Source organism: Magallana gigas, chromosome 2 (genome assembly GCF_963853765.1).
Source record: "Magallana gigas chromosome 2, xbMagGiga1.1, whole genome shotgun sequence".
NCBI lineage: Eukaryota > Metazoa > Mollusca > Bivalvia > Ostreida > Ostreidae > Magallana > Magallana gigas.
Window position 1 is genome coordinate 34,776,905 of NC_088854.1, and position 24,451 is coordinate 34,801,355.

Genomic DNA, 24,451 nt, shown 5'->3' on the forward strand with positions numbered 1-24,451 from the left:
TGTCATTTTGTAATGCAAATTAACTACCTCATTCCATTTCTTGTAAAGAATAACACCATAAATAATTGAGTTAAAGTCAGCGGTGATGTTCAAGCTAGGTTAGAATAAGAGAACAGCACTCATTATAATTTTATATTGCCGTAAAAAACTTTGCAAATATTCATATATGATAAGTGGTTAGCTCGCTGTTTTCCAGATCGTGTATTGTATCACTTGTACAGAAAACCTTGCCAATGAACAAGTTGATTAAGAACTTAAAATACACACAAAATACAAATATATAATAATCAATGCATGTAAATGTGTACTTATTGTATTGCAAACTGGCTGAAAGTTTGTTGAAACTCGATCGTACAGACATAGATGGCCAAAAGTGTTTCATCAATTTAATTTACTCGGTAAGCAGTTAAGGTAGATTAAATACCAAAGTTTCAATACTTCTTCTCAATTTAATAAGACTGAATAAAAAAAAATTATAATCCGATTACCAAGCATATACTTATCAATTCTTGAATATTCGGTTATGTCCTTTTGAATGGATTGTAAAAATACATCGTTAAGTAATTAAATGAAATAGCATTGAATGATCTTAAACACACTCTATAAATTTAACAGTTAAAAATATATATCGTATGTTATTCTAGATACTTCCATTAAATAAAATGATATATACATGTAATGTCGTGTAGTTGTCAATTATTTTTTAGTCAGGGGAGATAACTCGCGTTTCAGTCCGATACATTTGTTCACCTGTAAATTATCATCAAGACCGCGGCGGTGTTGATTTGCTGGACAACTTTACCATGGGGATACGCGGTTTTACTTGAGACTACTGTCTTAAACCGCGTTGCAATTTGGACCGCGGGGGTGTGCTAAAAAACCGGGATCCTCTTTGACGGTACTGTAGTACAGTTACAGTATGTTTACTGGCTTCGGATCACGGGTTGACCCATGTGTATATTCACAGTAAAAAAGTCACACAGAGGTGTGAACGATTATCATGATTATGTACACATTGATTAAGCCATACTGTACGATATATGAGTAATAGTTTAAAAGTTAAGTTGACCAAAGACCTTGACGCATAATTACAATGGCAATAGATGACCAGTAACATTAGAGGGTGAAATGAAAATTAATATGTCACTTCAGACTCTACCAACAACAAAGACATAAGGTTGCATGTGCTGTTCAATCAAGCCTACGGGATAGGTTACAATCCCCCTGTTGACATCAGTTTGTACGAATGGCAGGAAACTCAATCACAAAAAAAACGATCTAAGTTATCAATGAAACAATCCGTACTGAATCAAGTGAGTTGAAAATTACGATGTGTAAATTTAAGATATGCATTTTATTTACCTTTTGTTTAAAACTCAGTAAACCATTAAGATAAAAAGCTTCTATGATAACATTATTGATTTAAACTACTGCTACGTGTATTCATTCAAACTAGCAGTAAAGGACTATGTGCAGTATTGTGCATTTTTTGCCCCCCAAATTAAAATTTTATAAAGAGCTTTCAAAATAAGGTGGAAGATTGTTGAAGTCATATTAAAAATAAGTGTGTAAAAAGGTTATCACCACAGTGACGTCAAAATGTAGAAATGACGTCCTGAAAATTGTCTTGTTTTGATAAATTGATGTTTTGAAGCAAAATATGGGTGTTTTCTGATGGTATTTCGACTGGGAAACAACTAGCGCAGGCTTGCTCAAGTACCATTTTCTAGTATGATGTGTATACTTATATGAACAAAAATATATGTTAAAATCGAACTTGAGCAGACCAGCGCTCTATTCTTCCCAATGCAAAATATAAGAAAAAAGGACAACATTTTCATTTGTTTGCAAAATTGTGGGAATTTGGTCATTAAGGTTATATCCTAGATAAACAATAAATGAGCAATGATGACCAAAACCAAGATATAGTGATAAGCATCTTCTGTACAATGATTTATGAAGATTTCATTTGTAAACGATAGTATTTAAAAATTGGGGGCAGATATTCGACCATACCAAATATACTGTGGTTTCATTAATATTCAAGGGCATCAATTTTCGTGGATAAAGTGAAAATCACAGTTTCAAGGATACGTAAATTCGTGGCCATTGACCCTATCAATACAAAAAGTTAATAAAAATTGCACTTCAATGAACATTTAATTTCGTGGATCAACTAAACAACGAAATCCACGAAAATTGGTATTCAACGAATATTGATGAAACCACAGTAGTCCTTTTGAACCAATTCTTCAAAGTTCCGCAATTTATACATTTTAATTTTTTTTTCTAAAAACAGGCTTTGTTGCCCTATAAACAGGATCAACCTAAAATCCGAGAAATACAAAAACAGACTTGGATGTTGAGTCTAGGCCATAAATTTCTCTCTCATTAAAGATCCTTGACACCGCATGACTTCTACTTTTTATGACAGTACATCACAACATGGGGAGTACAGCGCATTGTGAAACAGTTTATACCACCTTTATTTGTTGTCTATCTTGACTCTGTGGCCGGTGGGTGTTCCTTTAGTCTACCAATCCGCAGGTCCCGACTTCGAATACAGCAGGGTTTTTTATTTTCATTAACAGCAGTAAAATGTAAAAAGTTGATTTTTTCTTCAAAAAGTGAGATTTTTGGGGATATACCGTATTTTTGGGAAATTAGGTCGATACGGTTTATTGGGCGAAGGAGGCCGTTTTTAGCCATAAAATAAAAAAAAGTATAAATAGGTCGACTTCGAAGAATTGGTCGAAAAATTACCGCTAGTTCTAATGAATAAATGGTTTAAACCAATAACGTTATCATATAGTAGCCTTTAATCTTATTTCACAGTTTTAAACAAAAGGGAAATAAAATGTATTTCTTGAAAACATCGTAAGAAAATGTCTGAAATTGCGTCAACATTTTCAAACCAAATAATTCAGTACGGCCGGTTTTAATTTAAGATCGTTTTTTATTACTTCCCTGCCATGTGTACAAAACTGGTGTTATCCGGGGGATAGTTACCTAGCCTGGAGGCACGATTACAGTAGCACATGCCACCCTGTGTCTCTGTGTGACTTTTTACTGTGTATATACACACGAGTCAACTTCTGATCTTATTGAAGCCTGCAGGCATGAGTAGCACGTGCCGAGAGTTCAACTGTGTATAAACAAAGTCAGCGCTACCCAGACTGATTTCAGAGACACCTGGCTAAAATTTCATCGAAAGTTTTAAGTTGAATATACAGAAAAAAACTTGTTCAGGTATTCTATTATGAAAACAAATTGTTTTTTTTTTAATTTCTACCCGACGATATTTCCCCCCGTAATTACCCTTTGTACGGTTCTCATTTTACTTTTACCGCGTGAAATCGATTTCCTGTTTATCGTAAGCACACGATCAAAATGCATGACAGCATTTAATGATTCAGTCAGTGATCTAAGTAAGAAATGTAAGAAGAAATAAATCTATTTACATTTAATTTTGTTTAAATGATAAATTACTACAGTATATTGTATATTGTATATACAGTATATAAGTCCATACGATTTTTACACAGAAATTCAAGCAGTATTATAGTAAACACTCATGATTTTATTGGAGGGTTGCATAAATTTTTGCAAAATTCCAACCAAAAAAAAAAAAAAAAAACATAAATTGGGCGAAGCGATGAATAGGGCGAGGTCCACATGTCAGGGGAAAAAAGTATCGACCTATTTTCCCAAAAATACGGTAATTTTCAAGTCGAACACATGCTAAAAATCCGTTTGGAAGAGTGGGCTTGTAGGCAGAACTTTTCCCAGGTGTGTGGAGGACCTTTAAGCGTGTCTCTCTCCAGAACTAAAACTTACTGCTGGGTATTATTCATGCACGCATAGCATTATATAAATAGTGCCTGTTTTGGAGGGTAACAGTTGAAATTGACACCCTGAGAAAACCATTGTCAACCGGCCCGAAGCGGAGGTTGATAATGGTTTTCGAGGGGTGTCAGTTTCAACTGTTACCCTCCAAAACAGACACTATTTATTTTGTTATACTGAATGTCTTAATTTTAAAGAAAACATCACTGCTTTTAGATAGGAATAACGTGAATTCTAAGGCAAACATTACGCGCATGATTTTTGCGCATGTAACAATTTGTATTGTTATACTTTCATGTTAAATACTGAAATCTGATTGGTTAAGACGCAGTTAATAATATTTACTATTACCCTCAGCGTTAGCAACGCACTTGGCAAAGGGTAACATTAAAAATGTTACATGCGCGAAAATTATGCGCGTAAGGTTCGCTGTAGAATTCACGTTATTCCTATATAAAAGCAGTAAAATTTTCTTAAAAATTTTAAAAAAGACATTCAGTATAACAAAATAAATAGTGCCTGTTTGGGAGGATAACAGTTGAAATTGACACCCCTCGAAAACCATTGTCAACCTCCGCTTCGCGTCGGTTGACAATGGTTTTCTCGGGGTGTCAATTTCAACTGTTACCCTCCCAAACAGGCACTATTTATATAATGTTACCCATTGCTAAGTGCGTTGCTAACGCTGAGGGTAATAGAACAAATTATGAACTGCGTCTAAACCAATCAGATTTCAGTATTTAACATGAAAGTATAACAATCTAATATATAAAGGAAACAAACAATAAAACAAGGATAACTACAAAATTTTGTCCCGTTTGTCTCAAAAACTGTCTGGAATTATCTGCTCTTTGTCTGGAATTACCCCATTCTGCTGAAGTCTTTTGTTTTGTCAGTAAATAAAAAATTGTTGAGAAAAGTGATATGTTACACTGACTTTAGAATGATAACATAAGTAAATTTGACATATGTTCAGAAAAATATATACTGGTAGTAACTAATAAAGTTATAGTTAAAAGTCTTTGTGAATAGCGATGACCTAATTGCTGTCCAGAATTACCCGAATTTCCCCTATCATATAAATTTCAAATTGTAATTGTGTGGATCATTTACATTGTTGTCATATAATCAGGTGAATTTAAAGGCCCTTGGGCCTTTTCGTTGGTTGAACCATTTCATGATGTGTAAAAAATATGACGTGAAAGGTTAGCTTGCATGATATATTTCCTTTCTTTCAGACCTTTGGTGATTATTCCATGGGTATCATGGCATGGGTTATGCCAGTTCTTATAGCTATATCTGTTTGTGGTACAATGAATGGATGTGCACTCAGTATGTCTAGGTATAGTATATGTTATATCAGATCTCATGAGTCTTTTATACCTTTTACAAATGGGACTTTTTACTCATTTTCAGGGGCAAAATAATTTATTAAAAAGCTCAATAGATGCATAAAATATGAAATCTCAATACAAGAGTATTATATATTAGTATGCATATGAAGATATCCAGCTTTGTGCATTAATTATATTTTGATCTTTTATATATTAGACTCAAAATTTTTCAACTGTATACAATGCTATATTTAAATGGAAACGGCTCACCTTTCAAATTTGACCAGTGTAAACGTGAAAGGGTTAATGTTAACCCAGAACTGTGGTTTTATCAACACTGTAAATGTGTCTAAAAATTTCATAATTTCCTGTTTAAGTACCTTTCATGGTATTTTTAATTTCGAGGAAAACCAAATCAATTCAACCATACTTAGTTCACACAAAGATTTCTTATCACCTGAGGATGTGTCATGAACTTGACCCAAGATCATTAGAGCAAGTTCAAGGTCATTGGAAAGAAAAAGTTTATAATTTGTTTCTGGTCTATATATTTTTTATGGAGAAACATTGGAATTCCTAAAACTCAAAAATTGCTTATGACCTGAAGGTGTGTCATGAACTTGACCCAGGTTCAGGTGTCCAGGTTCAAGGTGATTGTTAAAAAGAATGCATAATTTCTGTTTAGGCCATATCATAATATGTAAAATGATCAGAAGCTAAAATTTGACACAAATAATGCTTAGTGACCTGTAAATATGTCCTGATCATAAGCTTTGGTCATTTTTGCAAGTTCAAGGTCACTGAAAGAATAATGGTGCATCAAATACATTCCAAGTCCAAAGGGGGGGGGGTACTGTAAAACGAGAAAATTTGGCGCATACGTATTTTAGCGCAAACGCAAGTGCCAGTACCTTAGCGCAATTATATTTTAGCGCATGCATCTTTTCTTTTAAAAAAAGAATACAAACAATGTTGTTGTTTGATAAACGATCACGCCCAAAATTTAGTTCTGTGTTCACTCAAGCACGTGAACACAACGACTTTGATTTCTATCTCGCATGCACGGTAAACTGTCTTTGAGAACAATACACTTACTTTTGTGTAAATTGTCAGTAGATAGATATGAAATCTTCATTTATGGCGATGATATGTCATTTTTGTTGGTAAACAAATTTGAGTTATCGGACTTTGAATTTAACATGTCAACTTGGATAACACCAGAAGAGTCTCGAAACTAACAAAAACTAAAAGTGAAATCGAATGCTACATTTACCATGAGTTTCGATCACCATGAGAGAATCTTTATACCCCCGCAAACGAAGTTTAGGGGGGTATATTGGTTTCACCCTGTCCGTCTGTCCGTCTGTCCGTCTGTCCGTCCGTCTGTCTGTCCGTCTGTCCGTCTGTCCGTCTGTCCGTCTGTCTGTAGACGCAACTTTGTCCCCCCTATAGAATTTTTTATTACTGCATGGAACAGTTTGAAAATTTGTACATATGTTGAACACCATCTGAAGATGTGCACCTGCAATTTTTTTTAAGATCAGACAAGATTTAATGATTTTATGACAGTTTTCATTTTCCTTATTCTATATATTGTACACTAATGTTGAAAAGTAAGGGAGGTAATCCTTACAGATTTTATTAATTAATTAATAGAAAACACTCTAAAATATATTTATATAAATACATCCAGATGAAGTTTTTTGTCTTTATGTCTTAATTAATAAAAAAAAAATATTTTTTATAAGTATTCTATGAACTGACAATGCAAAGTTTTTGTTTGTCAATGATAAATTCTTAGGAGCTAATAAGAACATCAAGGACAAGTGTGGCTGAATTCATCTGTCCCAAGGGAGCCATTATCTGAGCCATGGTTCAGATGGAGCATGTGTTTAGGGGAAATTGATAATCTGTAAAGTGGGTGATGGTTTTGGGGCTATTTTAAAACTGTTTCATGTAAACCAAAAGGTCTATCATTATAAGGTAATAAATAATTTAATTATTAATAAAGAAGTTAAACTATTTTTAGAGGTTGTTTAAATTTATTTGTCAAGTAAATTGATGAAGTGACCCTATTGGGCATTAATTTAAATGAAATTCAAAATTACTGATATGATTGTAGTGTTTTGGCAATTTTAAAATTGTTTGTAATATTAAATTTTCTTTTTTTACATATTTTTACATAGTATGATAATTATGGTAATGTTTTGGGAGTTTATTAAATTCAACAAGTTCATCAGAGAAAATCATAGTCCTATGGGATCAATTTTCTGATATGGAGTTCCATTGTGCCATAGGAGAAAGTGAGGAAAATTTGAAACAACTAATTGCATCTGTCAAGACTCTTATTAGTAAGATATTGAAAGTTTTATCAACAGAAGAGCATTGCTTGGCTACCGGTATTTCTATTCACTGCAAAGGGAGGGGTTATTGTCATTTTGTTGGTTTTTCTTTAAATCAATTAAATTAAGAAAATATATCATCAAATACATACATTTGTTATATACATACTTTGATTTTATTTTTTCTTTGTTAACTAATTTTTTTTTTTTTTTTTTACAATTCTAGAAATTTTTTTTTGTATGTGTTCCAAACCTTTATTATTCAATTCAATTATTTGTCCCATTTGAAATTAGCCTAGCGGGGGTATTAGTCCCATTAGGACAGTTCTAGTTTTCACAGTAATTTTACATATAAATAATACAACAAAAAATAGGTATCGTCTTGTTATCTTTATATCCACTAATCAGAGATCAAAGAAATTATGATCAATCATGTATTGTCAGTGTTAACAATCGCCACGCTCAGTCACTTAATCACATTTTCACCTCGAGGCGCGAAATGGAAGTGGCATGGGGAGAAGCCCAATTTTCAAGGTGCTAATGAGAGATATTAAAATGCAATTAAAACTGAATTAATCAATGTTTAGGCACTTATACCCGATAACCCATACCGTTTACCTGTGTAATTGTTTAAACAAACAGAACCGAGAGCATCTGACTTCTATATAGCCTTAAAAATGGACTGACGTCATTGTTTAGCAACTTGGAAGAAATTTAATACATATGGAAAATCGTTGGCGCACTATTTATTTTAGCGCTCAGATGCAGTTGCGCCAAAGGCGCTAAAATTTGTAGTGCGCCATATTTTCTCGTTTTACAGTATCACTTGTAGGCTTGCTCACAGTTCCTCTAGTTTTAAACTGGTCTTAAAAGTACAATATTTATGTTTGGAAACTTTGATCCTGATCATGCACACATCTTTCTTTCGGTAACATCTGAAATGGCGGCCTAAACATGCAGAGATGGTGCAGGAATACCCAGCTCAATATTCACGGTGGCTTAATGTTCACAGAAAATTGTCTGATTACATACATATTGAAATTAAAAATGTTGTAACATTTTCCACTTCTACAGTATTTGTTGAATACAAATTTTAGTTGATTTCGTGGTTGAAATTTAAATGCTGATGGAAGCTTAAATAAGTACATTACATAATTAACACTGTATTGGTAGGATCATTGGCCAGGAGTTTATGTATCCTTAAAACTGATTTTCTCAAAATCCTTCAAAATCACTGCCTACGAATATTGGTGCAAAAATTAACCAGCTGTTGAACTTCAATCTTTTTCTTTTTTTTTGCATTAATATTGTGTGTATAGGGTACCCCTATTCACTAACCAAGGGTTTACGGTCCACTCTGCTCCCCATAAACCCTTGGAATATCTCACTAGAAAAACTCGGTATGATCATGATCTCTTGCGTAATGGTTGATTAATGCAAATGAATGTGTTTTGTTGAGATGCTCAGCATTTTCTAGAGTTTATTCAGTTTAATCTGTTTAATATCGGTGACGGAAATATATACTAGGTATATATATGATTCATTTTGAAAAATAAATTGTGCTCTTTGTTTTACTGCATGTCTCTCCTGTTTGTTTACAATTTCTATTTACTAACCATATTTGAGTGTGAAGCTTCAAATTATAAGGAAGATAATGAGCTTTGTACACAGATATGAGGCCATTTTTTGGTTTACATTTAAGATGCTGAATAGGAAATACCAAGTTAAAAATCTAGCAAAATTGTGTGCTCTGTATCTTGCTTAAAATTCTATGATTGATGCTGAAATTTTGATTGATCATACATTAGAAATGTCTCGCTAAACGTTAAATACTTAAACAAAAAATGATATGCTGTAACTACTTTCTGGGGCCCCCTCTTTATACGATGATTCAGAATTATATGAATTCCACATTAACTTTGATAGTTTTTTAGACACAAGTAAATAAAAACGACACTGTTAAAACAGTTTCCATAGGTCTGACACATTTTGTTACAGGGATAAAGGCATTATCACTATTCCTAAGAAAATATTACAGGGTAAAATCATCCTTGTTAGTAGCCATTTGTTACTTTTGAATAAATATGAAAATAATGGGTGGATCTTAGTAAAATACAGTGATATGCCTGTCAATACATTGACTATAAAAACTTTTTTACATGTCATGTGAAACATTTCCATTCAATTGTATTCATCAATCAAGGGTGCGTATTATACACGAGTGCGTATTATACACGATACATTATGGTAATTTATGAAAAAAATACCAGCTGTTTAACTAAGTCTCTTTTATAGAATATTGCTTGTAGGATACGCCTATTGTATGGATAAATCCTACAGTTCTGAAGATAGGGAGTAGATGTTTTGCAGATCAATTGTTCCAGCAGAATATTGCAGATAGGGTACTTCATTTGTCTGAATAGGTAGTGATTATCAATTCAGGATTGACAAATTGATTATGGATGAAGTTCACATAAAAGATAATCTGGCTTGCATGCTGTTTAACATTGGCAGCTTTTCACTTGTTTCTATGTTTCTTTATTGAAGCATTTCCAATGGTCAACTAAAGTTTTAATGTCAGTCATCCAGTTACTGAGATATTAAGCTAAAAATTCCTTATGTACTAAAAAAAGCTTGTGTCATGTTTTGTTTCCCTACAAAATGCTGAAAAGAAAATATCAGGTTTAAGGTATTTGATGTATAATAACCACATTTTGTACCTAATAAATGAATGGTCCGATATTCTTAATCATGACATCATTTTGAAGGTGTTATCAAATAAAATACTCCACAAAAGGAATTTTCAAAATTTTGATTCTAATCCAACTAATTACATTCAATTATGACCTGTGCATATGTCATGAACTTTACCCAGAGGCAGTTGTGTAAGTTCAAGGTCATTGTTTGATAATGCTTAATTCCTGTCTTTGTCATATCTTGTATAAATGGAATGATTAGAATTTACAATTTGACATAAAGATTGCCTATGAGGCCACATAGAATTAATTTAAAGATTCTCAAATTGAATTTTGCATTGAAGTCTATGGGCAACGTATGTTTTATTAAGATATTGTAAAAAGTAACTTAAAAATCGTTAAACTCTCTTGGTTAATACATACATAAACTTTCTTTTTATTATATATGAAAAAAAATTAATTATTTACCTCAGATATTTTGACGAAATTGAAATTTTCTTTTTTTCATCAAGGGGAAATAACTCTTTAAAAAAATTATAAGGTGCAAAATGACCGGCTTCTTATATGTTGTCAGTCATGTGAATTTGGTTCATTTCACTTTCATTGTAATCTAGCAATACATATTTAACTAGATTAAAATAATTCAAAATGTTCAATACCCCTTCATTATATATCGAATACCTTAATTAAAACTTAAAGTGACAAACAATATAAAATGTTTATTTGTATTCATAGCAAATGAAAAAATCTGCTTAAAGTGAAACTTTTACCAGTAAATTTGACGAATTTAAACAAAAACAAGGCATATGCCTATGTTTCATTACAAAGAACCAGGTTTCCTATTTCCCTTATAACTTGAAAACTGATGTTCAAATTTTGGTTAATGTATTAGTTGGAAATGAAAGGATCCAGATGAATGAGGGTCCACTGTTTATATTTTAAAAAGTCTATGTCATATGAAATATTGTAAACATCCCTAAAATGATGCAATCAAAATTCGATCAGATAATACATGCAAAGAGTAAAATATTTTATAATTTGTTAATTAGGCCAACATTTTTATGCCCCCTTCGAAGAAGGGATGGCATATTTCTTCGCTGCTGTCTGTCGGTCTTTCAGTTAGTCAGTCCACCAACAGTTTCCGTTCATTTTCTTCGCAGAGGATGTACATATTGAAATGAAATGTGGTATACAGGTTTATCATGATAATATCTAGGTCAAGTTCGATATTGGGTATGATCGAGCAATTTTCGACAGAGTTATGGACCTTGGACGTAGAAAAATTCCAGTTATTTACAGTTTCCGCTCATTTTCTTCGCAGAAGATGAACTTATTGGAATGAAATTTTGTAGACAGGTTTATCATGATAATATCTAGGTCAAGTTTAATATTGGGTACGATCGAGCAATTTTCGACAAAGTTATGGTCCTTAGACTTAGAAAACTTCCAGTTATTTGCAGTTTCCACTCATTTTCTTCGCAGATGATGAACATATCGAAATGAAATTTGGTATAGAGGTTTATCATGATAATATCTAGGTCAAGTTTGATATTAGGTACAATCGAGCAATTTTCTATAGAGTTATGGCCCTTGGACGTAGAAAAATTCCAGTTATTTTCAGTTTTTGCTCATTTTCTTCGCAGAGAATGAACATATTGGAATGAAATTTTGTAGACAGGTTAATCATGATAATATTTAGGTCTCATTCGATATTGGGTTGGAACGAGCAATTTTCAACAGAGTTGTGGCCCTTGAACATAGAAAAATTCGAGTTATTTGCAGTTTCTGCTCATTTTCTTCGCATATGGTGCACATATTGATATGAAATTTGGTATACAGGTTTATTTAAATAATATCTAGGTCAATTTTGATGTAGGGTATGATAGAGCAATTTTTGACAGAGTTATATTCCTTGGACTTAGAAAAATTCCAGTTATTTGCAGTTTATGCTCATTTTCTTTATGGATGTTTCCAAGGGAGGGGGGCTTAAGTGTTTCACAAACATCTCTTGTTTTATTTTTAGGTTTACAAACCCTTCGCTTGGTTTTCCAAGTTTTTAGAAAAAAAATAAAATTACAAATTTAAAGGAATTTTTTTTTTCCCACAGCAAATTTTTGACCTGATATAAACTTTGTTCGGGAGGGGGATTTCATATCGGGATCTTATGACTTCCTGTCAAATATGGCGCGAAAAAATATATTGAACTGAGGTTTGTGTTTGTTATGGCATGGTTTAGTCTGAAATTTGTTTGCAGGGATTGAAAATGCCGTGATCAACAACTCAAAATAATCGAATTATCTTGTCAGACTGATGTGTAATTAATGCATGTTGTTGTTGCAAGTGGAAAGGAACCGGTCACTTGAGCATACAAAATGCAGAATAAAATGAAATCCTGATATCATTTATTGAGAGACGGTTAACATATTCTAAAGCAACATTGTCTAATGATGATGCATGTCCATAATTTAAACACCTCTGACTATAAATTTATATATAGCATTCCTTATTTCAACCATTTTATATGAAATTTTGTTTCAGAAGTATTAACAAAGATTACCCTTAACAAATAAATTGGAAAACTATTTTTACATAAAATGTTTATATGATACAACTATAACTAGAGATTCTTATAATGATAAATGACTTGATCCCAATAAAATGACAAATGAACATTGCTACATGTAATCAAAGTTGTATGTCTAATAATCTACTGTACTTAATTGTTGTAATTATTGTACAGTGAGATGTTTCACAGATTAAGTACTTTTTCACATGCTGCACGTCTTCATGCTACACTTGATGCAGTTATATACCACAATCATGAATTTGCAATTCATTTAATAATATTAGAATTAAGATGATGTCGAAATTTTTTTTCCTTTAACAGAACTTTACAATTTTGTGGTTCATAAACCTAAAAAAAATTGTAGGTCAAAAGTGATTTTTTTTTTTTAAATTTTCTCCTCCTATGGAATTTTATCATTTTGTTGTTCGTAAACCTAAAAATAAAACAATGCTGGCCTTATTGCTATATTATCTCAGGATTAATTAAGTTTGTTATCTTTTAAGATTATGATTTTTAATTCATTACTTTGTAGATTATTTTTTGTCGGAGCCCAAAACAAACAATTCCCTACATTTATGTCAATGATCGATATGAAAAGGATGACACCATCACCATCTCTGCTAGTTATTGTAAGTACATTTGCTGTATACATATTTATTTCAAAGGTGATGTATTTCTGTGGATATAGTATTTTGGTTCCATTGAACAAGTGAGATTTATGGTCACCAGAGCCACTCGCAATTGGTCTTTGTCCGTCACCGTGCAGTGTGTGTCATCTGTTAACAATTTTGCATTTTTAACAGTTTATATATTTTTATGTTGCCATATAGTGTAAATGTATTAAATCTTAGAAAATCTTCTTTACTTCCATATATATCTGAGAAAACTACTTGCATGATTCTGATTTTCATGAAGTTCTGTTTAAATTATGAAATTCATGATTTTAACTTCATCTTGAAAACTACATGATAAATTGTCACTTAATTGGCAATATTGAATTAAATAGATGTTCTTTTTTAGGAAATCTCCTTTGCATCCTGATAGAGGTTAAGTTGGCTACTTGTTCAGGAATTTGTTACTTAACCACTGCTGAGTCAAATTTTAAACACTCTCCAAACCTTAACAGAACTACAGCGCATGCTCGTCTTTATTCTCAGGCCATTTTGATAAGACATTACCATTTAGAAAAGAAAGTTGTTTTATTTTTACATGGCAGTACTTTGTTTTAGTCCTTGATGATGAGGAAAGATAAAGATGAAGATAAACACCTCTCTAAGAGAAACTGGGGGGGGGGGGGGGGGGGGGGGGTTCGCCCCAAAAAGAGAAAAATTATCTTGGTTTGTAGCCATTTTGTGTTTTGAATAAAGATGAAAATAATGGGTGGGCCTTAGTACAATAGAGTGATATGCCTGTCAATACATTAATTAGAATAGCTCCTTATAAGTACGAAAGTTGAGAAAAAAATGTACTTATATGTGTATGCTCTCATATGCCTTATAAAGTTGGGGGGATTAAAACAAAGCAGATTAGAAGTTAAAAGTGTACCCCTACCAAAACTAAAGTTATATATCTTAAATAGCTTAATTTCGATAAGATGGTATTCCATAAAGTAACATATGTCTAAGAATAAGTATATGCAAAAATAAGTGTAAAATTCAGATATTTATTTTTTATTATTCTACTGAGGGGGCCATTTGACACAATATCTTTGAACATCCACATAGAGCTATTGTTGCTCAGGTGAACGATGTGTCCATGGGCCTCTTGTTATTTTGTTTTACTCTTTACAACAAATGCAAGTATGGTTGAACTAAAAAATGTGATGTTGATTTTAATAAATAAAAGTTATCCCTGTGTTTACGGGTGTGTATAACTATTACATAACACTTCCTGTCTGTGACAGCACCCGTGCTCTGACCACGTGCCATGAGAAATCTTATCGAAGGTTGAGACATCTCTCTCTCTCTCTCTCTCTCTCCAAAATCAAAATATATAAAATTCTAAGAAAATTGAAAATTAAAACTTTCTTAATTTTAACAAGGCTAGAGGAATAAATAACATACCACATATCGCGTAAAGAGTTTCTTTTTACTAATGCACAAAACACACATCTTTGTTCATATGATTCCCATAATGATTCAAAACTTACATTCATTCAAACAATCACATTTTTACTTTTTTAAAAATACAAATACTAGATGTGTATATAAAATTTACTTTAGCTGTGTTCTCAATTACTCTCTCCATTCCTGATTAACCCTGATTATAGTCTGTTCGTTAATTGTATTTCAATTGAGTATAAAGTATATCATTAAAAGGTAATTTTATGGATGTATTTTGTAAATACTGTGTTACGAATACGCAGAATAATTTCCTTAAATTTAAATTGAAAAACAATTTTCATTTCTTTGAAATTAAATCATTCTATCAAGAAAATTTTGCCGTTTGAAAGAACGGACTATATAGTTCTATTTAGCGGACCCCAAGTCACACCCTGACGGCAACCACCAAAATTCTATATACACATACTGTATAGGTAATGTTATGCAATTCACCTTCCTCTGTTGGTCAACTGACACTGCAAAATTTTAACATGTGATGGATACCCCAGAATAAATGAACATTCATATTTTTAAATCTGGGGTTTTGAACAAACACAAATATTGGGCGACCCACTGAACATCATACTTTTGGTAGATCGGATAGGAAAGTCAATTTTTAAATACACACGATTTTAACATTAGCATTTTCGTAAACTGATTGGACCTTTTTTTTTAAACGTTTGATAAACAAGTTATATAACTTATATCAATATCTTTCGTTGGCACGGATGTTAGCGCGAGGGGGTCATCGATATGGGAGAAAGCCGGAGTGCTCAGAGAAAACCCACGTGTCCAAGCAGGCAACCAGCATATCTATTCAACTAATGTCGATCACGGGGATAGAACTCGTGTCGCAGCGGTGATGAGCGAGTGCACTTTAAAACATTTTATATATCTACATGTATTTTGTTATTCATTAAACGAATTCTTTAAATCTATTTAAGAGAAATGACCAAGTGTAAGGTATGTTTTAAAGGTAAGATTTAAATATGAAAGATTGTAAATGAAACGCTATAATTAGTATTACTTTCTCGAGGCGATATAAGATATTTTGGTGAAGTGTTTATTACCGGGTATATAATTATCAATCAAATTCATTGATAACCAAGAATTGTCAGCGATGAATGTGCCAAGATTAATTTATATGTAACGCCATAGAGTATACAAAATAGTATACAAAATTCTGTATTAGCATTATTACACCCTCCTTTTATTTCTCCCACTTTTTATTAAATAATAATAAATTGTAACAGTCAACTCCTTTTATAAAATAAAGGAATATGAATTAATATTCATTAATTATCTCAATCATATTTCCCATATGAGAAGAAATTGGGGGAGGTAACTCGCGTTAAAAAACAAGAATAGTTTTCACCTGGGACTGGTTTCACAGTACCGCGACGGTGTGGCCAAGGTGAGAAGCTGTACCGCGAGGATGCGTGGTTTTACCTGAGTTACCTGTGCTAAACCGCGATCAATTTCACACCACGAGGACTCGCGGTAAATAAGCAAACCGCGTTGGCCGTAGTGTATATATGCCGCTTTTGTGAGGGTACATTTCACACGTTTGTTAAAGATCGCCCGAGAAAAAACGGCCGGTGTCCGGTATTCAGGGGGTGCCGGTTTTCTAAGGGTTTATATATAAGAAATAAAGAGAGAGCTTAAATTGGCCGATATTGAGGGGGTGCAGGTTTTCAGGGGTGCCGGTTTTGAGAAGTTTCACTGTATGGAAAGAATTCAAAAAGCCACCCCTTCTTTCGTAAGTTTCATAATATTAGGTTAAAGTGTTTAAACTAATGCTTCTTATTAAAATCAAAAGATGGGGGGAGGGTATACATGTAAGGGCATTTCTAAGTGATGTGATGCTTTTGCCATGATAATATCATGTATATGTATGTATAGTATTGAATAAGGTTTCTTATTTAGGGAGGTTGAACAACAATTGACCTCTAAAAGATTAGGTAAAGATGCTTTATTTATGGAGATCGCTCCCTTTGAATCGGTGTTAATACTTACATGGCCATATTTTTCTTAATCCTCAATGGAATTGGCAAAATGAGGTATACTTTTTCTCAGAATAACATACGCTTTGCAAGTTTAAGACAAGATGACTTTTCAGACAATGTTAGTGTAAGTTAAAGGTAGCAAGGGACAATGTTGGATAAAGTACCCGTCAATATTTTTGTCAAATTGAGAATTGCTATACTTGAAGGTTTATGAGTGTTGCTAAAATTCATGAAATGATTTTTAATGATTATCATTAGTTAGAGGGATGTCTCTTGTTGAAATTAATATGCAATATGTAGGCCCCATATGTTAGGTACATGAGAATCAGAAGTAAAATGCGAAACCTGCGGCTATGACTGTTGTGTTGACTTTACACAGTGAAATTGCAAGTTACAGACGGGAGGGTAAATAGCACAAAAAGTAGATGGATGGGACATCGTAAACTATACACAGTTAAGTTTCTGACATGTAATGGTGCAACATGCACATGGTACGGAAGGTCAACCCTTTGCAGGGAATTGGCTGGGGGAGGTCTAAAAAGCTGAAAATCATGAAAAATTAGCAAAATATGAAAGGGTCAAAATCTCATAAAAACCAGTATGTAGAAAATTTTACAGGTTTTGACTAGTAATTTTCTTCAGAGATTGGTGATTGGCCTCATAAAGAGTGAAATAAAGGTATTTGTGCTGAATGGGAACTGAGGAAATTCTAGTTACAGAGTTCCGAAGACACACATATCATCTAGCTACAATGAAATGTATCAAATAAACTGTCCCGTTCCACCTAAACAGTATATCTTCTTATAAAGATCTGGAGTTATCTTTCTTTGACATTGCATTACTCTTAAATTCTTATTTAGTCAACTGATATTATACAAAGAGGATGAGGAATTCTAGAAAAAATTAGATATGATTTTTCCTGACATTTTAAGACATAAAAGGAGACGTCGAAAATCCCTTACTTTTTGTTGAAGACAAAAAAAGTTCTAGTTAGAATTGTTGTTTATTTTTGAGATACAGGAGATTGAATATTTTAAGGGACAGCTCTGTAAATCCTTTATGGGGACAGACATTGGATATTGTTATGATTGACAACTTTGCTTCTATAATGCATTACAAAATTTTGATTGAATTTATTTGTAATAGACTTAACGAATCTCTTGGACCCTAGTTTAAGGGACCAGCCCATTATTTTTAATTTTGTAGGAAAAAAACTGTTAATTTTCCACCATTTTTATATATATGTATTTTTGATAAACAAAATATCAATTATTAAAAAGATATCGATCCAGTTCGAAACATAAAAATTTTGATTAAAAATTTGTACCCAATTTTCATGCCTAGGCGAGCTTCAATAATTATAGTGCCACTGGCATAAAACAACTAAATACTGCAGAGTTAAGCTTTGAATTATAAGCAAGATACAGAGATTTGCTCACAATTCTATGTTTGTACACAGATCTTAAAAACTAAAGATTAAAAAAGTAAAAAATTTGTCAATATTTATTGAGAAAAATTTCAAAGTCTGTTCTTCCAGAAACCAACTTTAACAACTTATTGTATTGTAAACTTAACCTTTTTTCGTCATTATTATACCCCCCGCAAACGAAGTTTGGGGGGGTATATAGGAATCACCTTGTCCGTCCGTCCGTCCGTCCGTCCGTCCGTCCGTCCGTCCGTCCGTCCGTCCGTCTGTCCGTCTGTCTGTTCGATTCGTGTCCGGTCCATATCTTTCTTATGGAGAAACATTAGAAGTTCTTACTTCACACAAAGATTGCTTATGACATAAGGGTGTGTCATGACCTTTAACCAAGGTCATTCGGGCAAGGTGAAGGTCACTGGCAGAAAAAGTGCAAAATTCGTGTCCGGTCCATATCTTTCTTATGGAGAAACATTAGAAGTTCTTACTTCACACAAAGATTGCTTATGACCTAAGGGTGTGTCATGACCTTGAACCAAGGTCATTCGGGCAAGGTGAAGGTCACTGGTAGAAAAAGTGCAAAATTCGTGTCCGGTCCATATCTTTCTTATGGAGAAACACTAGAAGTTCTTACTTCACACAAAGATTGCTTATGACCTAAGGGTGTGTCATGACCTTGAACCAAGGTCATTCGGACAAGGTCAAGGTCACCAACAGAAAAAGTGCAAAATTCGTGTCCGGTCCATATTTTACTTATGGAGAAACATTGGAAGATTTTAATTCACACAAAGATGGCTTATGACTTTAGGGTGTGTCATGACCTTAACCCAAGGTCATTCGGGCAAAGGCAAGGTCACTGACAGAAAAAGTGCAAAATTCGTGTCTGGTCCATATCTTTTTAATGGAGAAACATTGGAAGTTCTTACTTCACACAAAGATTGCTTATGACCTAAGGGTGTGTCATGACCTTGACCCAAGGTCATTTGGACAAGGTCAAGGTCAATGGCAGATAAAATGCAAAGTTCTTATCTGGTCCATATCTTTCTTGAGAAACATTGGTGGAAGTTCTCAGTTCACACAAAGATTGCTTATGAGCTAAGGGTTGGTCATGACCTTCACCCAAGGTCATTTGGGCAAGGCCAAGGTCACTTGCAGAAAAGTGTAAAACTCGTGTCCAGTCCATATCTTTCTAATGGACAAGTATTGGAAGTTCTTAATTCACATCTAGAATGCTTATAACCTGAGAGTGTGTCATGACCTTGACCAAAGGTCAATTGAGGAAGTTCAAGGTCATTGTTAAAAAAAAAAAATCGGTCTCAGTATACCAATAATTCAAAATGTTTATATTAAGTGGCTGCTTGACAATTTTGTTTGATTCGAGTCATGTTTGTAAACATAAGGATGCAAATGTCCTCATGTGTTAACAGTTAACTTGAACTAAAATGGAATTTAAAGAATACAAATTGGTTTGTGTACTCATATAAGCATTAACAGTTTTAAAAAATAGAGCAGTTGTTATTTATAGAAAATGGACAATGAAATAGATTCATCCAATATTTCTATAATAGAAAAAAAACATGAGTTATGATTTTTTCTTAGCGGGGGGTATCAATTGTGAGCTTGCTCACAGTACCTCTAGTTATATACTCCTACTGTACATGTGATCCTTGACTGTGTTTGTGTACATTTGTTAATAATAAACTGATTTTGAACCTCAAATACCAGTGAACTGGTCTTGAGTGAATAAAAGAATTGAAAATCTTAGGCCATTCTTTTTTTCCATTTTAAATGCTGAATAGGAAATACCAAGTTAAAAATCTTAAGCTGAATGTAATAAACTCATGTGAACAAAATATGACTCACACCTAGGCGAACTGTGAACTCTGTATCTTGCTTATAATTCTACGATTGACGCTGAAATTTTGGTTGAACATTAGAAATTCTATATGAATTAGAGTATATTAAATACTTGTACAAACAAAATAAAAGAATAATATTCTGTATATACCTACTCTCTGGGGCCCCCTCTTTATACAATAAATAATGTGAAATCTACATCAATTTTGATAGTTTTTCAGACACGAGTAAATAAAAACGACATCTTTTAAACAGTTTCCATAGTTCTGATACATTTCTGCTGCGGGGATAAAGTAATTATCGCTATTCCTAAGAAAATATCACAGCAGAAAATTGTCCTGGTTTGTACGCGAAGTAAATAACAGTCATTTAATTATAATGGAGAAGACAAATAAAATTTTTGAATGTTTTTAATTTGAGGAATTGAGCACATTGAGGTACAATTTTCTTCTTCACATCTATACATGTAGGATTTTTAAAATAAAAAACAATAACTATTAAGCAGTTGATGAAAAAAACGTACCTATATGCTCTCATATATTTTGATCGCTTTACAAAGTGGGGGGGGGGGGGGGGGGGGGCAGAACGAAAATATAGGGAATTGGAAGTTAACAACTTAACAGTGTACCCCTACCAAATGTTTAGATTTATATCTTGCGTAGGATTTTCTTATTCTGGTAAAAAATAGTATTTCATGAAGGTACAATGTCAAAGATTACGTGTATGCAAAAATAAGTGTAAAATTCGAATACTTTACAATATTTATTTTTTGTTATTCTACCGAGGGACCATACGGCACAATATCTTTTGAACGCCCATTGTTGCTCAGGTGAGCGATGTGGCCCCATGGGCCTCTTGTTCTTGATTTCGTAGGAAAGAGCTTTTGTTTCTCCACCACTTTTGTTTTATATATCAATAATTGTTAAATAGATACAGATCAAAACGCATTAAAATTTTGATTAAAAATTTGTCCCAATCGTGCCATAGCGAACTCCAATGAATGGCGCCATTAGCGTTAAACAACTGCATGGTGCACAACTTCAAACGATAGTCCACCTATCCTTTGGAAATAGAAGACCTTAATAAAAAATATAATCACTGTAAGGTCTTTCATATGGAACGGAAAACCTTAAAAATCCATTTTCTAATCAATAGAAAATAATTGCCCCAATGCATGTGAAATAAGGTTTGCAGGGGTATTAGTCTCATTATGGCAGTTTGAGTTATCTTTAACTCAATAACTGACATTCAAAATTTGGTTCAGCAACTTTACCATTTAAAATGGAAAAAATTAAAATTTAAAAATGTTTTGCTCAAATCAGTACCATGGCTCTTTTTAATAAAATATAATTTTCTTACAGTTATTACTGACCATGTTGTATGTGTCTTCCAAAGACATATTTTTCCTTATTGAAATGGAGGGATTTGGATTTGCATCAGTTCTTACTATGGTGTTTGCAGGCCAGGTGTATCTCAGGTACAAGGAGCCTTCTATTCCAAGACCTATCAGGGTAAGAGTGCATATTAATTAAGAAGGAGAGTTTATTATGTTTTATATAGGAAAACATTCATTTTTAAAGCTTATTAATAATATTATTTATTTTTCTTTACTAATGATAGTTTCTGGCTTTAAAAAGTCATATCCATAACCATAAAATATTAAGGTTCATGTAGATCTGATGGTGAATTTGTTGTTGATCCAGTCTCCTTAAGGTCAAGATCTAGTAAATGAAAGGTGCTTACAAGTGTATGAAATTCAAGATATAAACTGTTTCAATGGTGCTTCATACCATTAGCTTTGTTTGATGTGGTGTATTGGGGCTTAAATGTTTGGTAAACACTATGAAAAATCATGTAACTGTCATTTTCTACGAAAATATAAAGGAAATGAGCAACAAATATTGGAGTTTTGTAAATTTTGACGAATAAAATATACAGCAAAACACGGTTATACCGAACACGCTTATAATTATAATTGATGCTTACAGAGAATTGATTTTCCATGTGACTTTATAACATGTTGTAAACTTGACAGATATAACGAATTAAGGTATTTTTCAGACGAATCTTCGACGCGGATGACCATTCAAATTGCTCATTTTTAGTCCATATATGTTAACAAATTCCTACATTCATCGATTCAGACGATACATTTATCTTATTGCTTCAAATTGGCGTATCAAACTGCAAGTAACATTATCAGTTTATGATGCACTGGATGTCCGCAATATTGCTACCAATTATTATCAATGATTAACATTTAAACAATTAGGCTTTATACTAATTATGCATCATATTTTCAAATACTGGTAACATCTATAAAGTGGCTTGCATTGTATACAATCCCGATATCACGTATTATGCAAGTTGTATGAGTGTAAACTTTTTCTGAAATATTTTATTTCCATGGATTGAAATAATTATCCACTCTGACCATTGCCAGTGTATTCACCATTACATAAGCAGCCACCTGTTGACTCAGCGCGTAATCAATGTTCGGGGTATTTCAGGACAGTTTATAAGGTCAAAACTATTGTTGAAGAATTTTTTTTTGTAAGGGAAAAAACTGACTGGTTAATATTTTTTCTATACATATGTAAAATTACGTAAATGTTTAACCTTTTGAAAGTAAATGTTACAGATTATTTTTCTCAAGATTATTAAAACTTCTACAGAGTTGGATATTTCTTGACAAAGAGCAGATTATTCCAGGAATGCAGTTTTAAGATCAAGATGTAGTAAATGACTTAGATCTCCATTGAAGTATCTTTTTCTGTTGGTAATGTCTTTATGGTTTTTATATTGAAAAAGAAGAAATTTCTTGATATTTTATGCTAAATCGTTGGAATTACCTATATTTAATTTGATAAAATTTTGAAAGGAGGTATTAAAGAGCTTGCGTAATGATTAATGAAAGTTCAAAACATTATTTTTCACTGCATGTGTTTAGCAAAAAAATAAGCGTGATACACTTAATTAATGAAACAAAACTATTATTATGAAGCAGCTTTGTAAAAATTTATATCTTAAATTCAATTAACCAGTAGACACTTGTCATTAATAGATATTGACCAAAATGGGACAACATTTCAATGGTAAAGTTTATATTAATGCAACTTATTTATAATATGTTACATTTTTCATAAATTTCCACATACTTGATTTATATTTGTTGGTCGGTTTGGGATGAAGTGGAGGTGTTGAACAAGAACGGTTATTCTGATTCATGTATTTTAAAACAAAGTAACAAAAATCATAAAATATATAGGCCTATTATAAACTATAAATTGGACTAGAACATTTTCAATTTTAAAAGACTATCTGATAAAGGTACTAAAACAAAATGTTGTTAAACAATGCTTGTTGAATTTAAAAAATGACCAAAAACTGCCTTTTGTAATTATGCTTTTAATAATAGCTAATAAATAAATTTATAGAAATATACATTCATTTTTTTAATGAATTCACAATATTTTCACTGATTATAGGAATCAATGTGAACACAGGTTAATTTTACAGGTAAATTTCACCTGTGCCCCTTTATGTCTATTCCTTTTAACTTGTTCGATGAAATAAAATAAATCCAACATATGACAAAGGTAGTAATAAATAATCAACTCTTGTACAATCCAGGTAAATATAGGAATTCCTGTGCCCCATAGAGGGCCCTAATTGGCGAGTGGCCATTAGGGGAACACACCGAATAAACCCACCTGTCTTGTGTTGGACTTCTAAGGGGGATCTCGAGTGCAGAAAGATTAGCAATTAATATGATTAGATGAAACTTATTTACTTTGTATCCAGTTATGCAGTTACACATTATTGCTTTACGTAGACACTGTTAGAAATAGATTTATCATTTTTACGACTCGATATAGACAATTTACGACATATACGTTTCTTTAAAATGCTTATTTAACAACAATGGATGAATAGGCCACAAAATTAATCAATGAACTATAATCAACCTTATAACGGTACCCTGTATATACACAGGGAGTGAACACGCTGTATACATACCTCACAGCCTACTCAATATTCAGGGTCATGAACCCTAGGGAGCATTCATTGTTTTCTGCAACTGAGACAACTCTTGATAGTCTGTTTCTCAATCTTATTAAAATGAATAAAAATAGAAAAGTTTTGAAAGTATTTTAATTATACATAATACATAATTAATGTAAATATACTACATTTGGCTGTGAATTCTATTTAGCGGTTTTGGCGGAATGCGACTTCCGTTAAATCAAGAACATCGCTAAATGCCATGCATGTATGTATG

General features: G+C 32.7%; 1 protein-coding gene across 3 annotated transcripts in view; it reads left to right on the forward strand.

Annotated features, from left to right (window-relative positions):
• Positions 1 to 24,451, forward strand: part of LOC105324995 (large neutral amino acids transporter small subunit 1) — a 97,913-nt gene that overhangs the window by 66,642 nt on the left and 6,820 nt on the right. For 2 of the 3 annotated variants that reach the window (XM_034445883.2, XM_066076334.1), the window contains 2 exons: positions 13,317 to 13,413; positions 21,531 to 21,680. In XM_034445883.2, coding sequence (XP_034301774.1) covers positions 13,317 to 13,413; positions 21,531 to 21,680 — 247 coding nt within the window. Of the gene's footprint in view, positions 1 to 5,084; positions 5,189 to 13,316; positions 13,414 to 21,530; positions 21,681 to 24,451 lie in introns of all 3 variants that reach the window. The other variant, XM_034445885.2, reaches the window with a different exon arrangement.